The sequence below is a fragment of the Amphibalanus amphitrite genome, unplaced genomic scaffold (assembly GCF_019059575.1).
Source record: "Amphibalanus amphitrite isolate SeventyFive unplaced genomic scaffold, NRLGWU_Aamphi_draft 000401F_arrow, whole genome shotgun sequence".
Taxonomy (NCBI): Eukaryota; Metazoa; Arthropoda; class Thecostraca; order Balanomorpha; family Balanidae; genus Amphibalanus; species Amphibalanus amphitrite.
In genome coordinates, this window is record NW_024881895.1 from 330357 (window position 1) to 348015 (window position 17659).

General features: G+C 49.9%; 1 protein-coding gene across 3 annotated transcripts in view; it reads right to left on the bottom strand.

Moving 5' to 3' along the window:
- Nucleotides 1-842: 842 nt before the first annotated feature.
- Nucleotides 843-17659, bottom strand: part of LOC122390577 (cytokine receptor-like) — a 77549-nt gene continuing 60732 nt past the window's right edge. For all 3 annotated transcript variants that reach the window (XM_043383667.1, XM_043383668.1, XM_043383669.1), the window contains 11 exons: nucleotides 16756-16945; nucleotides 15327-15632; nucleotides 9058-9206; nucleotides 7125-7302; nucleotides 5919-6065; nucleotides 5387-5574; nucleotides 4751-5009; nucleotides 4136-4303; nucleotides 3308-3741; nucleotides 2827-2961; nucleotides 843-2588 (listed from right to left, as the gene is read on the bottom strand). In XM_043383667.1, the coding sequence (XP_043239602.1) occupies nucleotides 1839-2588; nucleotides 2827-2961; nucleotides 3308-3741; nucleotides 4136-4303; nucleotides 4751-5009; nucleotides 5387-5574; nucleotides 5919-6065; nucleotides 7125-7302; nucleotides 9058-9206; nucleotides 15327-15632; nucleotides 16756-16945 (2904 nt within the window). In that variant the 3' untranslated portion in view covers nucleotides 843-1838. The remainder of the gene's footprint in view (nucleotides 2589-2826; nucleotides 2962-3307; nucleotides 3742-4135; nucleotides 4304-4750; nucleotides 5010-5386; nucleotides 5575-5918; nucleotides 6066-7124; nucleotides 7303-9057; nucleotides 9207-15326; nucleotides 15633-16755; nucleotides 16946-17659) is intronic.

Below are 17659 nucleotides of genomic sequence, written 5' to 3' on the forward strand. Positions count from 1 at the left end.
GTGGGCATTGTTTGTCTCAATATATATGCTTCCTCTTTGTCTGCCTTCAGTAATCAATACGACTGGATAAAAACATGCTCCGAAAACATTCACGTTGAAACGCTCAGCCCGCCGGGCCCCGGTCCCCTCTCCCAGGCCGACGATCGGCCGGGGGTGTGCTGCGGCACAGCATGCACACAGGCGCTTACAGTTAGCGCCATCTATCATCAGGAATGTAAGTGCAGTGCCTACGCCAGCGGCTGTGCATTGCGGCACAGCATACCTGCAGGCGTTGACAACTAGCGACATCTATGCTTAGGAATGTAAGCGTAGTGCCTACGTCAGCCGTCATGTACTGCGACACAGCATAACTGCAGTCTGCAGGTGTTTACAACTAGCGGCATCTGTGAGCCAGAATATAAGTTAGTTTGTGTTTCCTACGTCAGCAGCCGTGTATTGCGGTACAGCGTAACTGCAGGCGTCGACAGCTAGCGTCATCTATGAGCTAGAATGTAAGTAGCGAACGTTCTCGTATGGTTGGAATCAGAAATAGTTGATGTTGATTACAACTGATTTGATGTTGAGTCTTAAATAATAAGACTAATTCTTAAGACTTACTTCAGGTATTTGCTGTTCTTTTAACTATCTATATTTTCTATTTTAAGTTTAAAAACTGAGTGTTCCATCCAAATTACCTATAGGGTATTTTCTGTTATCGTCTAAAATATCGCTTTGTACCTGATATCAAAAACTGGTTTGGTTGCGCAACAGTTTCACCAAGCGAGGGTGCAGCAAGCTCCTGCTTCCTTCAAACAGTCGAGCTAAATGAAACAGCATGTTTACATTCCCTCACAGAAGCGAACCAGAGCCATGTCATTTATTGCGTCCGCACGCCACATTTTGGACCAGTATCGCTCGCGCACAGAGCAGGTAACAGTCATGTTTTCTCCCAGCACTCCATCGCGCCCCTCTCCCCCTCCCTGGCCAGGCGCGGACAGCCAGGCGCCGGCCAGAGCCGCGCTTCGGACGCCATTTTGATTATCGTCAGAGCCCCGCCGGGGCGGGTGAGATCCCCACATCCCAGCCGGTCCCCAGGCGCACCCACCACTCCTTCCGCTAGCTAGCATATCACATCCTCAGACCATAAGGCGGCGTTGAGCAAACGGTAACGGTCGGGCCGCCGCGCGGCGGCGTCTCGTGACCTCACGACTCGCTGCCGCACGGCGCCGGAATGTCTCTTATGGAGACCGACTTGGTGCCCAAATAGCAAAATGCCAGCGCGCACGGAAGACACAACGGGTCGGGCCGCCAGCGCCGGCGGCCGACTGAATAAAACAAATGGTAAACTGCATAGTACCTAAACACACACAGTGGCAACGGTGGCAAACAGATCAGCATATCTCCGAATTACCCGGACTAACAGCCGAAGGCACCACTGAGAAATGCAACAGCCCAGCCGGCCAACCGACTAGCGACTAATAAAACATCTATAGCCAACTAGCACTCTCAGGACGGTGAGCCCGCGCTGCCCCCGTCTTGCTAAGGTCATGTCGTGTCGCTACATCAAACGCCATACCACCGCCAAATGCAAAAGATTCTGATTCAAGACATATCACATAACGGTCTCCATTTAACACAGGGCGTGCGCCAATAAATTCAAACCACAGCGGTCATTGCACTTTTCGCCACACACTCCTCCCGAATTCACTCTATTTTCACTCATACCTCATATCCGCCGAGACGCCGTTCCCTGGAGGGCCGGCAGCACCCTGATTTGATATTGTCTCTGGTCGAGAGAGTCGCGCGCGCGTAGCGTTCTTTGTACTGACGGGCCGAGCGGCGGCCGGCGGCCGGCGGTCTCACACCATCGACACATTCGGGCCCAGGTCCGCCGGCGCCTGGTGTTGTGTCACTACCCGACAGTACGGCTCGCGCGCCGACACAACGGTGGCCAGTTTTTTGGGCGACAGCACCGGCTCGGCGCTGTCACTCTCGTCGTCGGGTGACGCGTCGGCGGCGCTCATGTCGCGCAGCTCGATGCCCGCCGGCTGCAGTTTGTCGTGGGTCACATAGGCGCTGGAGCGCGCCGGCTGCGCGGCCGGGGTGCAGTTCCGACTCGGCTGTACCGTGTACGGCTCGCAGTCCTCTGCTGACAGACCGGCCAGCACGTACGGCGGGAACCCGGCCGCAGAGGCCGCCGGCGGCGTCGGTCCGAGCGCCACGTACGGCTGCTCCGGCGGCGGCACCTTCTCGGCAGGCGGCGGCGGCGGCGGCAGCGCCTCGTCCGACGTCATGCTGACGTAGCCGGCGCTAGAGCGCAGCCCCACCCGGCTGTAGGGCAGCGAGGGGCCCTGCACGGCCGCAGAGGCCGAGCTGAGGTCCGGCTCGGAGCGGCTCACCTGGGCCGGCTCGCCGGAGTCCTTGGGCAGCGCCGACACGCCGCCGCCGGCCAGCAGTGACTGGATGGCCGTGGCGTCCACGTACGGCGAGAACTGGGGGTAGACGGGAGCTCCGGACGGCGGCGAGCCCGGCCCACCGGCCTGTACGTACGGCGCCAGGTGCGGCGAGCCGGCCGGCCACGGCAGCCGCTCGTAGGTCGGCGAGCCCACCTGCAGCGAACGGGGCGCCGTCAGCTACCAAACTCACTCAGTGCCAGTTATACAGGACATCAAACCCTTCAGTGATAATTCGATGAATGGAAATACACCAACATAATCGGTCAAAACCTAAACAAGCTAAACTTACAACTCGATGCACTTGAGTGAAAAGAGTTCTCGCAAAAAAAAAAACACATTGTTTAAAGTTACACCCTCCAGCGCTTCCATCACCCCCGATGACGCTCCATACCTTTTCGGACTCGGCGCCGGAGTCCGTGTAGTTGGTGGCGCCTGACGAGCAGCTGTTACTATCAGTAGCCGTGGACGGCAGAGTGTCCTCAGAGAGACCCGTCGTGCCCACCGGCACCGCCTCCTCCTGCAGCAGCTGGTAAAACACACACACACAACACGCTGTCAGCAGCAGCCAGAAAAACACGGCCAAATCCAAACACAGACGGCGGCACTGACAGCTGGTGTAAAAACACGACGGATAGTGCCCACAGCCACAAACGTTCATGGTGAGAAAGGTGTTGACAAAACAGCGTTAATGTGATCGGTGACCTGGTTTGTAAGTCGCAACCTCTTTTTGTAGCCTGCTCTCCTTGTTTTTGTTTGACCGACGTTTGTTTACATGCTTCTGTTATCTCGTACCTATTATGCATGGCCATCCACCCGGTCTGTTTTACTCGTTCCTCTCTCACCCTCCGCTCTCTTTCCCTCCCCACTCTCACCGGTCGTCCAGAGGTGCCTCCGCTCTCGCCGGTCTGGCTGACGAGCCGTCCGTAGCCAGCCGACACCGGGCCGGAGCGTCTGTCCGAGCCCCGGAACCCGTGCAGCCCCTTGTCGGGCCGCTCGAGACCCGATGGTAGGTTCACGCCGATGTCCCTCATCTTGACCCACTTGCGCTTAGTGCGACTGCAGAGGCAGAAGACGAGCACGGCCAGCGCCATCAGCAGGAGGCCTCCGGCCACCAGGCCGAGCACGGCAGCCAGCGGCCACTCGGAGGTCAGCACGCAGTTCTGCTCCGCCGGCTCCGACCACGCTCCCAGCAGGACCTCTCCAGATGGCAGCACCGTGCCGGCGCGCACCCAGAATAGATGTCGCTGCGAGCGGGCGCCCGAGCGACAGGCATGCGCCAGCTGCTCCGCCGCCTCCAATTGATCACCTGTTGGCAGCAAATCACGGGTGGAGACAGGTCAGGGAAGTGGTCCAACAGCAGCTCGTGACGAGAGATGGCTGCTAGCTTTCCCGAGGTGATCGTACGGTGGTTTATGAGCCGGTAGTTCAGGCTGGTTACCCACGAAATACACGCCATGATTTATAGACTGATGGCTGTCTCCGCAAACTTGTTTCCTGAATCCCATATTTGTCAAGCCAGATCGCCCGTTCACGACCCACCCCATCAAAAGACCAACGAAAAATGTAAAGATAAGACACTGAACGCATAAATACCGACGCTGGTGAATTAACTGCCATCAGACACTAAAAGGCGCCCTTTTTATCAGATAAATGATTCCGCGTCGGCTCACAATGCCGCTAAGCCCGCACAGTGCGCTCACCGGTCATCTCTGTGTCCGGCTGCGTGTAGTTGACGCCATCCACCTCCGACACAGTGCGCAGATAGTAGACGAGCTGCGGTCCTCCCGGCTCCAGCGGCGGCCGCCAGCGGACCAGCACCGCAGAGGTGTTCAGAAGGCGAGTACGCAGAGGCTCCATCTCACCGGGTACTGGCCGGACACAGAAGGGGAGGTCAGGTCAGCAGGGGGCAACAGGTAGCGTCACGTCAAGCTGAAAGAGGGCGAGGCAGCTAAAACAGCTCAGGTTATTGAAGACTAACAGGAAAAACTCAGACAAACGATAAACGGCATCTCATATAGGAAGGTAATCTTGCACCATAATCCAGCAATATACATGTTTTGAGCCATAATTCTACATTATATTTTCACTTTGTCCACAATCGTCTGTGGTTGTCGGGTGATCATTATGTGATAGTTAATACATTTCGTGTTGAGCGGATCGTGGCCAAGTGAACTGTGGATTTTGTATGCGGTCTGCTCTACATGTAGGCAGTTGATCGCTTTAAAGACGATGCTGTGCCGATGCCGTATGGATGGGCTAATGTTTAAATAAAATTGTTCCGTGTCCTAAATATGTTCCCATGTTGTGTCACTCACCGCCGGTCAGTGTGCGGCCGGTGACGGGCTCCGTGGAACGGCTGCAGCCCACTGACATCCAGATCATGTTGCACGCGCGGACCGTCACCTCATACTCGGTGAACGGCCGCAGCGCGGCGAGCGTCACCGAGGTGACGTTGGCCGTCACGTTCACCGTCACGCCGCCCGTGACGCGCACCTCGTACCGGCGCATGGGGCCGTTGGGCCAGAGCGGCGGCCGCCACGACACCGTCAGACTGGTGTTGGTCGCTGCTGCCACCTGTTGGAGGAAAACGGAACTGGACATCAGCATATTTAGCTGATAATTCGTTCAGAAGCCACACACTATCACACAACCTGAAATGTGAAAACAGTCCATCTTGGCACCTGATGCCGATTATGAAAAAAGGCACCTGCTGCACCTGCTATCAATCATAAGAAAAGAGAACCGGTTCCCTGGATAGCCGCAGAGGGATGCGACTTACAGACAACATTTAACCGGGAAAAACAAAAAAAAATATCGGGTGACTTGCAGTATAAGGGCTCACTTTCGAATGTGACTTCGGTGTTTTCTTTTTTTACAGCACGGATCAAATCAGCTGAAAAAAAAACAGAGGACGGTCGCATAATCGTTTCGTGCGGCCCGCGCCACCTTACCTCCACGCCCCCAGGCGGCTCGGGCCTGTCCTGGAGCGTCTGGGCCACCTGAGGCAGGCTGCGGGGACCCTGTTTGCCATCCTCCGCCAGTAAGGCCAGGGACACTCGGTACTTTGTGTACGGCCGGAGACCGGTCAGCCGCACACTGGATGGACTGGTGCGGTTCACCTCGCGAGTCGTCTCCTCTCCTGGGGAGCACCGAGAGACAGACAGAGTGAGACATGTATAGGACAGTCACAGCTGCAAGATATACATAGTGCAGTCCCTTAGAAACATAAATACACCCGAATATATGATGTCCTAAGCAAGAAATGCAAATAGCACCGACGGTTCAGACAAAATGAATACGAGAATATCAGATATGACTTTTCAATGTAATTTACCGGGAAGACTAACAAGTTTAAAGATTGTCCTCGATGGGAACGAGTGCAGAACATTATAAGAAAGCCTCGATTTACGGACTATATGAGAAAAAAACAGCTGCCCTGCTGCTAGTCTTCCCTCAGACCCTGCAGAAGACGAGATCGCTCACCTTGACACCTGCTGCCGATCATGTGGCAGAAGATGACTACCACGCGTGACACGGTCACCTGACTGGCACAGTCTTCATTCCAGGAGAGTGTGACTGAGCGAGCCGAGACCGTCCGGACGGACAGGCCCTGGATGACCTGGTCACCGTCTGCGGAGCAGCGGGTCAACAGGTCAGAGAAGGTCAACAATAGGTCAAGAAAAGGTCAACGGAAGGTCAGACAGCGGGTCGACAGAAGGTCAGAGAAGGTCACTGGAAGGTCAACAGCAGGTAAACAGCAGGTAGTGCAGCGTGTTGACTTGGATCACCTGACCACCGTCTGAATGCGGAGGGTCATCAACTATTCATTAGCAACGCCCGGCTGGCAATACAACGGATATAAACGACATGTCAGAAGGCACCTACAAGTACCATGTGTTTAGTGTGTAGCCAGGCGATGGCCGGTGCTATCCGTATCGATCGTCTGCCTCCGTGTGAGTAAACATGCGCCCTGAGGTCTATCGTCCCCCATCGAAGGCTGTATCTAATCCACTCGTACTTCTGTAAGATCGGCTAATACAAATTTAGCAGGTTCGTTGCACATGCTGACGTTGTATAGCTAAACCAAGGCTATATAACCAGAGCTAGAGCTAAACTCTGCAACTGCAGCTGTGTAGCTAAATCTGTGTGCTATAATATCCGTTCATCACTGCGTCACTCCTACGCCGCTCATGCTGTGCACTGGTGCACTATCAGCAAATCTCTCGGGTGAGCACGGATATATCCACCCCTTTCCACCACTTTCCCACTCACTCGGTGACATATTGCCGCAGGCAGGGCTGTAACTGTAATCCGCTTACAACGTACTACCCTTCCTACACCAGTGGGGTTGATTCATTCCGTTCAGCCTCGTTTACAAATGATACAGATTACCTACAGTTTGCTACCCGTAAGGACCGTGTGATGTGTCATCAGCCAATAATTCTACTCCGCCGTAATAGACACTCGATGACAAGTGACAATACTGCCTTCTAGCACATGAGCGTCCTTAGGTTCTCATACCATTTCCATTCGTTTTAAAATTTCATATTTGGCCTGCCTTCACAATGATCCTTCATCATCCTGTCGTGCTCTTTATGTTTCCATCGTTCGTGTCACCTCTCACACCCGACACCCCTCCCTCTCTCCCCACCTCTCCCCTGCCCCTCCCCACCTCTCCCCCGGACTGACCTCGGCTGAAGGGGATGGAGCAGCGTGACCACACCATTCCACTGCTGCTGGGCGGCATCCCCGTGTCGTTGTTGGCCGCGAAGTTGGCAGACACGGCGAACTGATACTCGGTTCCAAACGGTAGCGAAATGTTGTGCTGTCGAGTGTCGCCCGACACACGCCACATGTGCAGCTGTCCCTGTGGGCCAACAGGGACCAGAGGTCAGCGGGTCACAGGGTCAAAGTGTCAGAGGTTCAACAGAGGTCCCAGAGGCTACAGGAACCGTAAATGTTATAGAATCACATACACCGAGCTACAATGCTTCATGCAGTGTCCCATACTAGCCATTGCCAACTCTGAAAAAACAACTTTGTAGTCGCTAAAGGGCGATTCGCAACAATACTGACATGTGTGCGAAAGGTGGGTAAAAGAAACATTAGATATAAACAGGGAACGATAAATTACAGAGTTCAAATGCATGATAGTAAAAATATTGATGTGTGATTTATGGGCATTATTGTGAGGGTAAACACAAACTACATCAGATCAGTAGAGACAAACGTTACTGGCTCCAGTCATGTTCACTGATCTGGCATTCATATGCACCGTCCAGGCATGTACGATTTAATTTTAGTGCTCAACAAATCGCATGAGCAAGGCAATCCTGAACAAAACCGCTATTTAGAAAACTGGCAAATGTTAAGATGTTTGGATGTATTATCTTGCAGGCACCGCGGGCATGCAGATGAGATTAGGTATGAGTTCCGCCTTCTCAACATTGAACCTGCTAGCATGGGCAACTTCTTACTGCAAGGACGTTGATATTTGAAAATTAGTGAACTTCACAATGCCGAGCTGCATGCCATTCCAAAAAAGTTTCCTCAAGTCATCAGCTAAATCAGTTCAACCAGCCAATACCAATCATTTCACCAATATAATAAATCAATAAAACGAAGCGAGCAAAAATTTAATGCAAGACATTATTTGCCACATAACATATGATGTGGTATACCTACATATGATGTAGGTATGCCAATTTTATATTCGTGAGATTTTGGCTCCAGTTCAACTAAGAGGCAATCAGCATTGCCTTTCTAAAACCAATCAGACTTTCCCAAGTTGGACTGCTGACACCGCCTTGTCAGTGGCTCTGAAAGCCGCGGGTTACTGGGTACGGATGACGTCACAGACTGGGGAACACCGAACAATGCCCCGGCCCGCTCCGACCGACGTGTTTCCAAGCAGAATGAAATTGACCAGCGTTGCCGATTTCGCCAGACAGGCGCCATTTTCGGAGCTGGGCCAGTTAATCTAGCGGAGCGGGCGTCGACATGTAGCGCCCCCTCCCCTGCGACCCCCCGGGGGGCGAGTGCGCTTAGTAGGCTCTCTCTAATGGAAATCGCGGCTATATTGCTGTTAGCACTTCGGTACCCAGTGGCACTCCAACGGCGCCACTGAAATGGCGACCAACTTTCAACTCGAACGTGAAGAGTTCAGCAGTTTTGAGAAGAAAATGTGCAAAAGGTCATCGCTTGATTCATTCATCATTTTATATGGCTGCATTAAGAGTAGCATTACCCCCTGCCCAAAGCCCATTTCAGAACACTACCACACTAGCAATAGATCGATTGCAGGTTTCTGAAAGCACAGCATGTTCATTTAATGTGCACAGCATGCCCGCGTGCTTGGGTCAATGTTATGCGGTACAGCATAAAATCAGGCGCTCACTTCTACTGCCATCTATGAGCGGGGTTCTAAGTAAATGCGTGAAATGCTGGCGAATCCAAACTCGGACAGAGAAAAAGCTACCCTAAATTATAACTTTGATGGAGATAACAAAGCACATTTGTTTGAAATAAAAGACATTGCAGCCAGTAGCCAGGCAGCGAAAGTACATCACCATGTTTCTCCCTCCATGCTCCTCTCGTTTTAACTCTTTTCCAATATTCCCACCTGGCACTGGTAGGGCTGGTCGGAGCGATGCTCGCAGGCGAACAGGGTGAAGCTGTCGGGTGTCCTGTCGTTTGCGGTGTGCTGCCAGAAGAGCTGATACTGACCGGGACCGGAGATTCTCAGCGTAACGGAGTGGGGCGGCGCACCCACTGCGGAGAGAGAGGTGGGGGTTAGTAGAATACATAAAGGCCACGGTAACAGAGGGGCAGGTCAGGTCAACAAAAGGGAGGTCACATCAACAGAGGGGCAAATCAGGCCAACAGAGGGCCAGGAAAGGTAGCTAAAAAGGAAGGCCAAGTTATCGAAGGAGAATGTCAGATCAACATATAAGAATGCCACATCACCAAAGGGACAAGTGCCGTATATAAGGATGTCTAAAATGGTTGGTGAGCTAATTCAGTCGACGATTTAGGACTATAGAGGGAAGTTTAGGGCGAAACAGGCCAAGTCATAAGAGTAGGATATTATGGGAGGTAAGTAGAGTAAGCAGACACCCGCGCCCTGATGGGGGGCCATTTTGGCCCCCCTGTGGTTTTTCTTAACCCGCGCCCCACTGGGGGGGGGGGGCTATTTATAGCCCCCCCTCCCGTTTTTCTGCAATAACTTCCAAACCGCTTGACGGATCGACGCCAAACTTTCAGTACCTTCGGCTGCATCAATTTGACACCTTGTGTCAAAATTTGAACTTCGTACCTACCATAGGTCGGCCGGAAATGACGTCAGAATGACGTCATGTTCGTCCGATTTCGACGCAAAACATTGAACCACGGCAATCGCTCCCAAGAGCTCAGTTTTTAAGCTAGATCCAATTTCTTTGCATGAAAGAACTCAGAATTGACCGCGCTATCAAACTGCTATCTCGGATTTTCAAAATTTTGAAAATTTCGAAAATTTTATATAATAATATTCAAAATTTATATTTTTATATTTTTTCAAAAAGTTTTTGACTTTTCGAAAAAACCGGAATATATGTGACAGAACGCATGATTATGACTAACTCTAGCAAGTTTTAGCTAAATATCTTCAAAAATGGCCAAGTTATACGCATTATTGCAAAAAATTCACAATTATTAATTTTTCAAATCAATTTTTCAGTACGTATTTGGCATCGTAAACCAATATAAATGGCACCATCGTGTTCCTGAGCTCAAACTGCATCCAATAGACACCTTTTTTGTTGAAAAATTCCAACTTCAAAATTTGACCTTTTTGACCTGAAAGTGACCTGACCTAAGCTAAATTCGACTCAAAATGACCTCGAATGACATAGACGACATCAAATTCGAAATCTATGGCCTAAATGGACCATAAAACATGTGTCACGTGACCGACGCATGATATAATATTTTCGTGACCTGTGATGACCTGACCCTGACCTGAAAATCAAAGTACAAGTTTGGTACCCGCAAGGTATCTAGAGCATCTGTTCACGAGTGTGGAAACCAAAAATGAGCCTGATCTGACTTGTAAGACGGCGGCCAGAGCCCAAAATGTGAACAAGCCAAAGTGCTAATAATTTTTACTTTGACCTGACCTGTGACGTCATCGGTGACCTCGAGGTCAATAAAATTAGGTTTTGCTCGACAGTTTTTCCGGGGCTATCAGACGCCGTTTGAATTTTGACGATCGGCCCAGTAGTTTCGGAGTTAGGAGGGGGGGCTATGAATAGCCCCCCCCCCAGTAGGGCGTGTTATACACAGACCCCAGTGGGGCGCGGGTTAAATAGCGAAAAAACGGCGGCGCGCAGCGCCACCAAATTTTAAGTAACTTACCGGGCATCAATTTGACACCTTCACACATAATTTCAAGTCACAGGTCACCTCAGGTCAGGAGTTATTGAGGTCAAACTGAGGTCATGTTCGAGTAAAAATGAGTAAAAAACATGACATCTTGAAACGCTCACCAATTCTACAGTTAACAAGCAATTTTAAAGTTCGTTATGTGGTTGTGTAGAGAAAAGACGGCGCTACAAAACTGCTATCTTGGATTTTCGAAATTTTGGGATTTTGACCCCAAAAAATAAAAAAAATGATTTTTTTAGAAAAAAACTCAAAAAATTTCCAAAATTTTCCGAATTTCGAAAAAAACCGGAATATATGTGATAGTCCCTGCGCTCTTCGATATACATGTTACAGGCAAAGTGAAAACTCGGGCATTTTGCAAAATGCCTAGGCAATTTGCAAAATGCCTGACCCGCCAGGCATTTTGCAAAATGCCCAGGCAGTTTGCAAACTGCCTGACCCACCAGGCATTTTGCAAAATGCCTAGGCATTTTACAAAATGCCTGACCCGCCAGGCATTTTGCAAAATGCCTGAGCTTCCATATATTCCACCGTTTTTGTTGACTACAGGCGTTGATCATAAACGTTCCACTGTGACTGTGCCCACAACACATTTCACATGTGTTGTGGGCACATGTGACACATTCCACGGTCACGAATACAGGGTGCCACGAAATTGTTGCGGGATGTTGTACTTGTGTCCCGAAATTTATTGCACCGTAGTTGCGTCAGTGTTCTCCAGCACCTCGCTGACAAGTTATCAGCGGCCACGTGGTCTGTCCCCGCGGCACCTGGTGAAGCTCAAATAGGCCTCTGTAGCCCATCATGCTCCAAACGAGAATCCCCAGTGCCCAGTGGGTGCTTCACCGTCTCGACGGCGCAGCGCCTCTGTGCTGCTGTTGGCCCAGAACTGGTTGTCGGGACGGTTAGTGACTAAGAAGAGCTCTAATAGCCGTTTTCACGACGGGCTATCCGGCGAGTGCACCTAATTTGACCAAATCTGCAACTAATCTCTTTTACAGCAAATATCTTTATCTTATGAATTTATTTCAGTGTTTTAACCGATGATGCTCTCTGATAATATGACAAAGGAGGCATATAAGCATTTAGTACAACCCTAGCTGATGGCTACTAGCACTAAGAGACACACTGAAACTAATTTGACCAAATCTGCACCTAATCTGCACCAGATGTGAACCAAATGTGTACCAGATGGCCGTCGTGAAAACGGCTAATATCGCCTCACGGCCTCATCATTGAAAAGTCTGAATCTCTAGTCCTGAATGGTCCAGATTTGGTGGGTTTTGTCGAAATCCAGCTGCATCACTTATGGATGACGGTAGGTCAGGGTTGCAGCCTGAGGTTGAACGGCTTCAGCTTCATGGTAAAGTCTTCAGATACCGGGGGATGACCGACTTACATAGATGCCGAGCGCCCTGGTCCAGATGCCCTGGTGCCGGACTCGTTAAAATTACATCCATTCAGCACTCAGGAGGGGCATGGAGGGACAAGACCGCGCCAACCGCGCATCAAGTTCGTGACACTCTGTCTGCGTTAATTCTGTCGAGATGGAGCCACCGCTGAATGGACTTGAGCCACCGTCTCCGTACCTTTCGTATATACGGAGTTGTAGCCGTGTGTATAAAAGCTGCGATGTCCAGTATTCTGCCATAGTGGGCAACTGTTCCGGCAGAGACGATTGATAATGTAAACGTGTAGCAATCAAATTTTCGTAACTTGGAAGAGTATTCTTTTCTGATCAATATCCACCCATAGTATTTTCAAGAAGTCACCAAGAGCTCTTAGAAACAGTACAATCATTGTACCGAGCGTATGTTTACCCACGAAACCACGCCCGGTGCTCGGCACCCGACGGCCGCTGGGGCTCAGTGACCTGAACTCGGCGGCGCTACCCGGAGAACGCAGTGTCCCCTCACTTGGTGCGCATTGACAGCGATTAACTTTTGTAAGCGGCAGTTACAAATGATGCTTACCTATGCATCGTCGCTAGTGCGAGTTTGATGTCAGGCATTTTGCAAAATGCCTGGGAAAATATTTCAGGCAGTTTGCAAAATGCCTGGTGGGTCAGGCATTTTGCAAAATGCCCGAGTTTTAACTTTGCCTGTAACATACATACTAAATCTTAGATCGATACCTCTTTTTTTGGCCAAGTTATAGCGAAAAAAAACTGTTAAAAATTGATTACGTCAAATTTTGAACTCAATTTTTAGCAATTCTAGACCTCGTAGCGCAAAACGGAGACCACCATTGAACTCCCCGTGACGAGCTGCATCGAATCGATACCCATTTTATGCAAAAATATCAACTTTGAAATTTGACCTAATTTGACCTGACCTTGACCTGACCTTGACCTGACCTTGACCTGACCTTGACCTGACCTTGACCTGACCTTGGCCAAAACGTGACCTAAGCTGGCCCTAAAGTCTGTCTGACCAACATAATCGCATTTGTCATGTAAAATGGACCATAAAACATGTATCACACGACACTTTCATATTGTGACCCCCCCCCCCCCCCCAGTGACCTGACCTCTGTGACCTGACCTGGTATCCGTGACCTCAAATAGCAAAATATGTGTTTGAAGAACATTTCCCCATCGATGATTTTCAATGAAATGCATTTTACTCGATTTTACAACGCATTTCTTGAAATGCCTGTAAACGGTGAAAATTTGACCTTTGACCTGACCTGTGACGTCATCGGTTTGACCGAGGTCAATGAAATTGGGCCACAAGGTAGTTCCCCGTTGGGGCTATCCAACACCGTTTACCGCTTGTCGCTATGTTGCGTGGTTCTCGAGATCTGAGGAGGGGGGCCAAAATGCCCCCCCATAAGACCGCGTTGCTCGGCAGACCCCATCTGGGCGCGGGATAACAATGACCAGTAAATCATATCGCCTCTTCGCATATGTCCTACATTTACCTGCAACGTGTATGAGTTACTGCCATAGGATGCTGCATCCAAGCATATTCAGAGCTTATGGCTAATGCAACGAATAGTTGTAGCCACCCAACCATGCCCCCAGCTTCAGCGTTACATAATGGGGCCCTTTGTCATTTTACCGGTAAGCTTCCTATCTACAGAATAGAGAATAAACAACAAATGGGTGCAGCAGCCTGTAGTAGGAAAAATGATCCAAAGCAGGCAAACAAAACACTGGCTTAGCAGTGCATGAGGGACGAACACAAACAATTGTCTCAGCCTTGCAAGTGGGCATGATGACGCCACCTGTTGGACAACATGAGAATGCTGTCGCCACTTTTACAGACGCAGGGTTCACGTGGGGAAAAGAAGCTTCCGTTTACCTTCCACGGAGCTGCAGCTCCTGGCTTATAAGCAGCCGGGAATGTTCTGTCCCGGAGCTCACTACAGGCCCCTTCGGTCACGAGCTACGCAGCGCGGACACCCTGGCACGGAGGGACAGCCCGCCGCACTGTCTGTGCATCAGAGCGTCGTGCACACTGAATGGTGCGACACAAAGCCGTTTACGACCAAAAAGGAGCAATCAAACAATAACATTAAATTTATGACTGCCGTAATCCTGCAAAAGGCATGTTTTGAGCGCATGTATTACAAACAAGCGTGATCTCCAGGGACTTGAAGAGAGAACGGTGCATGTTTCTGGGTTTTCCAACATTATAACTCATTAACGATCTGAAAGTTCCACCCTCACGTTTGTTACATTTGAAACGTGCCGCGGACTTAATGGTAAAAAGCAGAACTAACTATGATACAAATATCTCAATGACAAGCGTCATCATACCATAGCTGTGAGCAACAGGTTGGGCTCTGTCACTCGATGAAATGCAGTCACAGCCTCCACGAATCAATACAGGTCAACGAAAATGTGTGGGGAAAATAGGCAAAATAGAAACATGCTAATAAATAAAGATAAAAATGGTATGGTTAGCGGTGATGTATCTCGCATTTTTATTCGTTGGATCGAGTCTACAAAGCACACAACAGCGCCCCGTAATCTTCCGCCGTCTAGTAAAACGGGGTACCAAATACTGGCGTGTTCTAGGAACCTGGTAGTTACATCCAGGCTGGAGCGAGCTTTCCACGGAGCAATGCCATGATGACTTCCGGGAAATAAATCTAGCGTTCCTCGCTCCGAGATATATCGCCCTGGCCCACAATATTGCAGTCACACCTTCACCGAAAAGCTACGACCGTGCTCCTCCCCAAGCGGCCTGCAAGTACCTCACGCCGTTTACAGTACCTATCTCATCTTTCATGACCTGAAAAGCTCTGCTCGAAATCCTCTGCTGATGCCAGGCGGATTGAGTTAATTTATCGGAAACGGGTGCCTAATTTCCCGCACTCTATTATTATTTAATTGGTCACCGGTTGTTTATCTAATGATCAAATTCAAAACAAATATTTACCGTACAAAAAAAAATTGTTCAAGTCGTTTTACATAGCGTTTAATTCAACCTCATTAAAATCAACGAATTTCCAGCTCACCTTTACTCTGCTCTGGCACGGTCAGAGTGGCCGTCTGTGACGAGCGGCCAACGGCGTTACAGGAGGCCAATAGGAACATCGTGGCGCCGCTGCTCACTCCGGAGAAGCGCGCGTACGCGTCCGTGGTCATGGTGGGCACCATGGATCGTCCGGTCGGCCCGGTGGCCGTCACGCAGTAGCTGAAGTTGGCGCCGTTCTTCTGCCACGGCTCGATTTGGCGCCAGTAGACGAGCACGGTGCGTGAGTCGGTACTGGCGCCGATCAGCTGAAACGAGCCCTGGTCCACGGCCGGGGCTGCGTCCGGAACTGAGGGCGGGCACACAGGCAGCTGATGTGATAAGGCAGATTAGATGTGTGGAATGGGCTATGAAGAGTAGGGCGAATGACACAGGCGATATGCAAGTGTTACATACAAGGTTTTGAAGAAAAATAATGGGTTATTTACAGGCCAGCCATGGTTTTGAGTAAAATATGGGTTTTTAGACTGTCACAACTAAATAATTTATGAGAAGATAGCTTAAACTTAGAATCACTTTTTTATTACTTGTCAGTCTGCATGACACTCTTTGTGATTATTAGCTAGCAAAACGCTGAGGGCGCATTAGTGACATTTGTGTCAACCAGCTGTGCCATTTTATTTCTTCTATTGAAGATCGTGTCGACAATTTCGGCTGTGAGAATGGCGACAGAGCTGGTTGACTGTGGTTGTCAGAAAATTGTGGTGGCACGCTCAGGCCCGGCCGTGGCGGTAATAAAGGCATCTATCAGCTATGGGAACGGTGACAGCGTGTGTGTCATCTAGTCATGGTAAACGTGTAAGCAATACATCAGTGAAATTCTAACGTAAATCGTGCCGCAATGTGGGCATTGAAGTTATGTAAGCTGATCATGAGCTGCTCATTTCGTGACACGTGAACTGCTTCAACGAGAAAGCACGCTTGTCATTCCAGATTGGATGGGATAATGCCCTTTCCATCTATTGTTTTGGGCCAGCAAATCCATCATTAGCGCTATAATGGTACCGAGAACTTTGTTTGTCCACACATACATTTGCGCTAGTGCCTGGTAGCATGTCGGACTAGGCATGAATTGAACACCGTAAGCTTATTCAACAGCATTATATAACACATACAGCTGCAAGCTGCCTGGCTAATCCAAAGCGCTACAGCCTACAGAAACTATAGTTGAAATGTCAAAATGAAATAAAATAATTTGAATGTAACACAACAAAATATTTTTGAAATATTTATATGAAAATTACAAATACACTCCATGCAGTGTCAAAAAAGTGTGGGAAGGAGCCGTTTGACTAGCACTCCCAGCACGCCGTGAAAAACCGATAGCAGGGCCAAGCGCCCAGCTTAATTCTCCCGTCTCGCCCTGGTGACACCTTTGCGCCCTCAGTTCCTCCCTCTGCCCCGCCACTCACCAGTGGGCAGAGTCCTCACGTCCAGAGTGGTCGGCTCCGACCACAGGTCCTCGCTCTCGGCCAGACTGGAGCGCATCCTCACAGAGAAGTGGTACAGCGTGTACGGCCTGAGACCGGTGACCAGCAGTGGCCGCGGCAGGGAGAGCTCCTGGTCACTGGGCATGGCGCTCATTGACGAGGCGTTCACCAACTGTAGACAGAGGAGAGAGAGGGAGAGAGAGAGAGAGAGAGAGAGAGAGAGAGAGAGAGAGAGAGAGAGAGAGAGAGGGAGAGAGAGAGAGAGAGGCGTGAGGCGGGGTACTGAAGTGTCGGGTCAGGACAAACTGAGGGGTGAATCAGTAGATTGAAAGAACGCGATGAAAGCTGAAAACAATAAGGCAGCAATATCAAAGCCAGAGAAATGAAATAAATGTATTGCTGTTCGCTGTTGATTAAGGTGAAAATAAACCGTTAACTAGGCACGCTACTTATAACTCAACTTAACATATAAGTGAGTTGTGCTATGTTTGTATAACAATTTAAGATTCACCGCACGGAGCCGAGATCTTGCGACAAGTCTGATATAAATCAAAGCAAACTGAGCCCACAGTAGACTCATAAGTAGATCAGACGTCCTATCAATGTTCATGTCGCATTGCTAGGTGTCATATTAATGTCGAGGTCGTGTCATGGGGACTGGGGAGGAATTTGTCGCGTCGATTAAGTAGGAGAGGCAATAAAAATGGCTTTTTATTTTCATCTAATACGGAAAAATCCTTTCCGTCACTGCCACGTTCCTGCCGAGACGTACAGTTCATGGCAAAGCCGTGAGAATAGTGCGAACAGTCGGATATTTCCTCAGATAAGGCCTGATTGCATGCTGAAACGAGTTTTAATAAACAGATAATGACGCTTTAAGACCAGC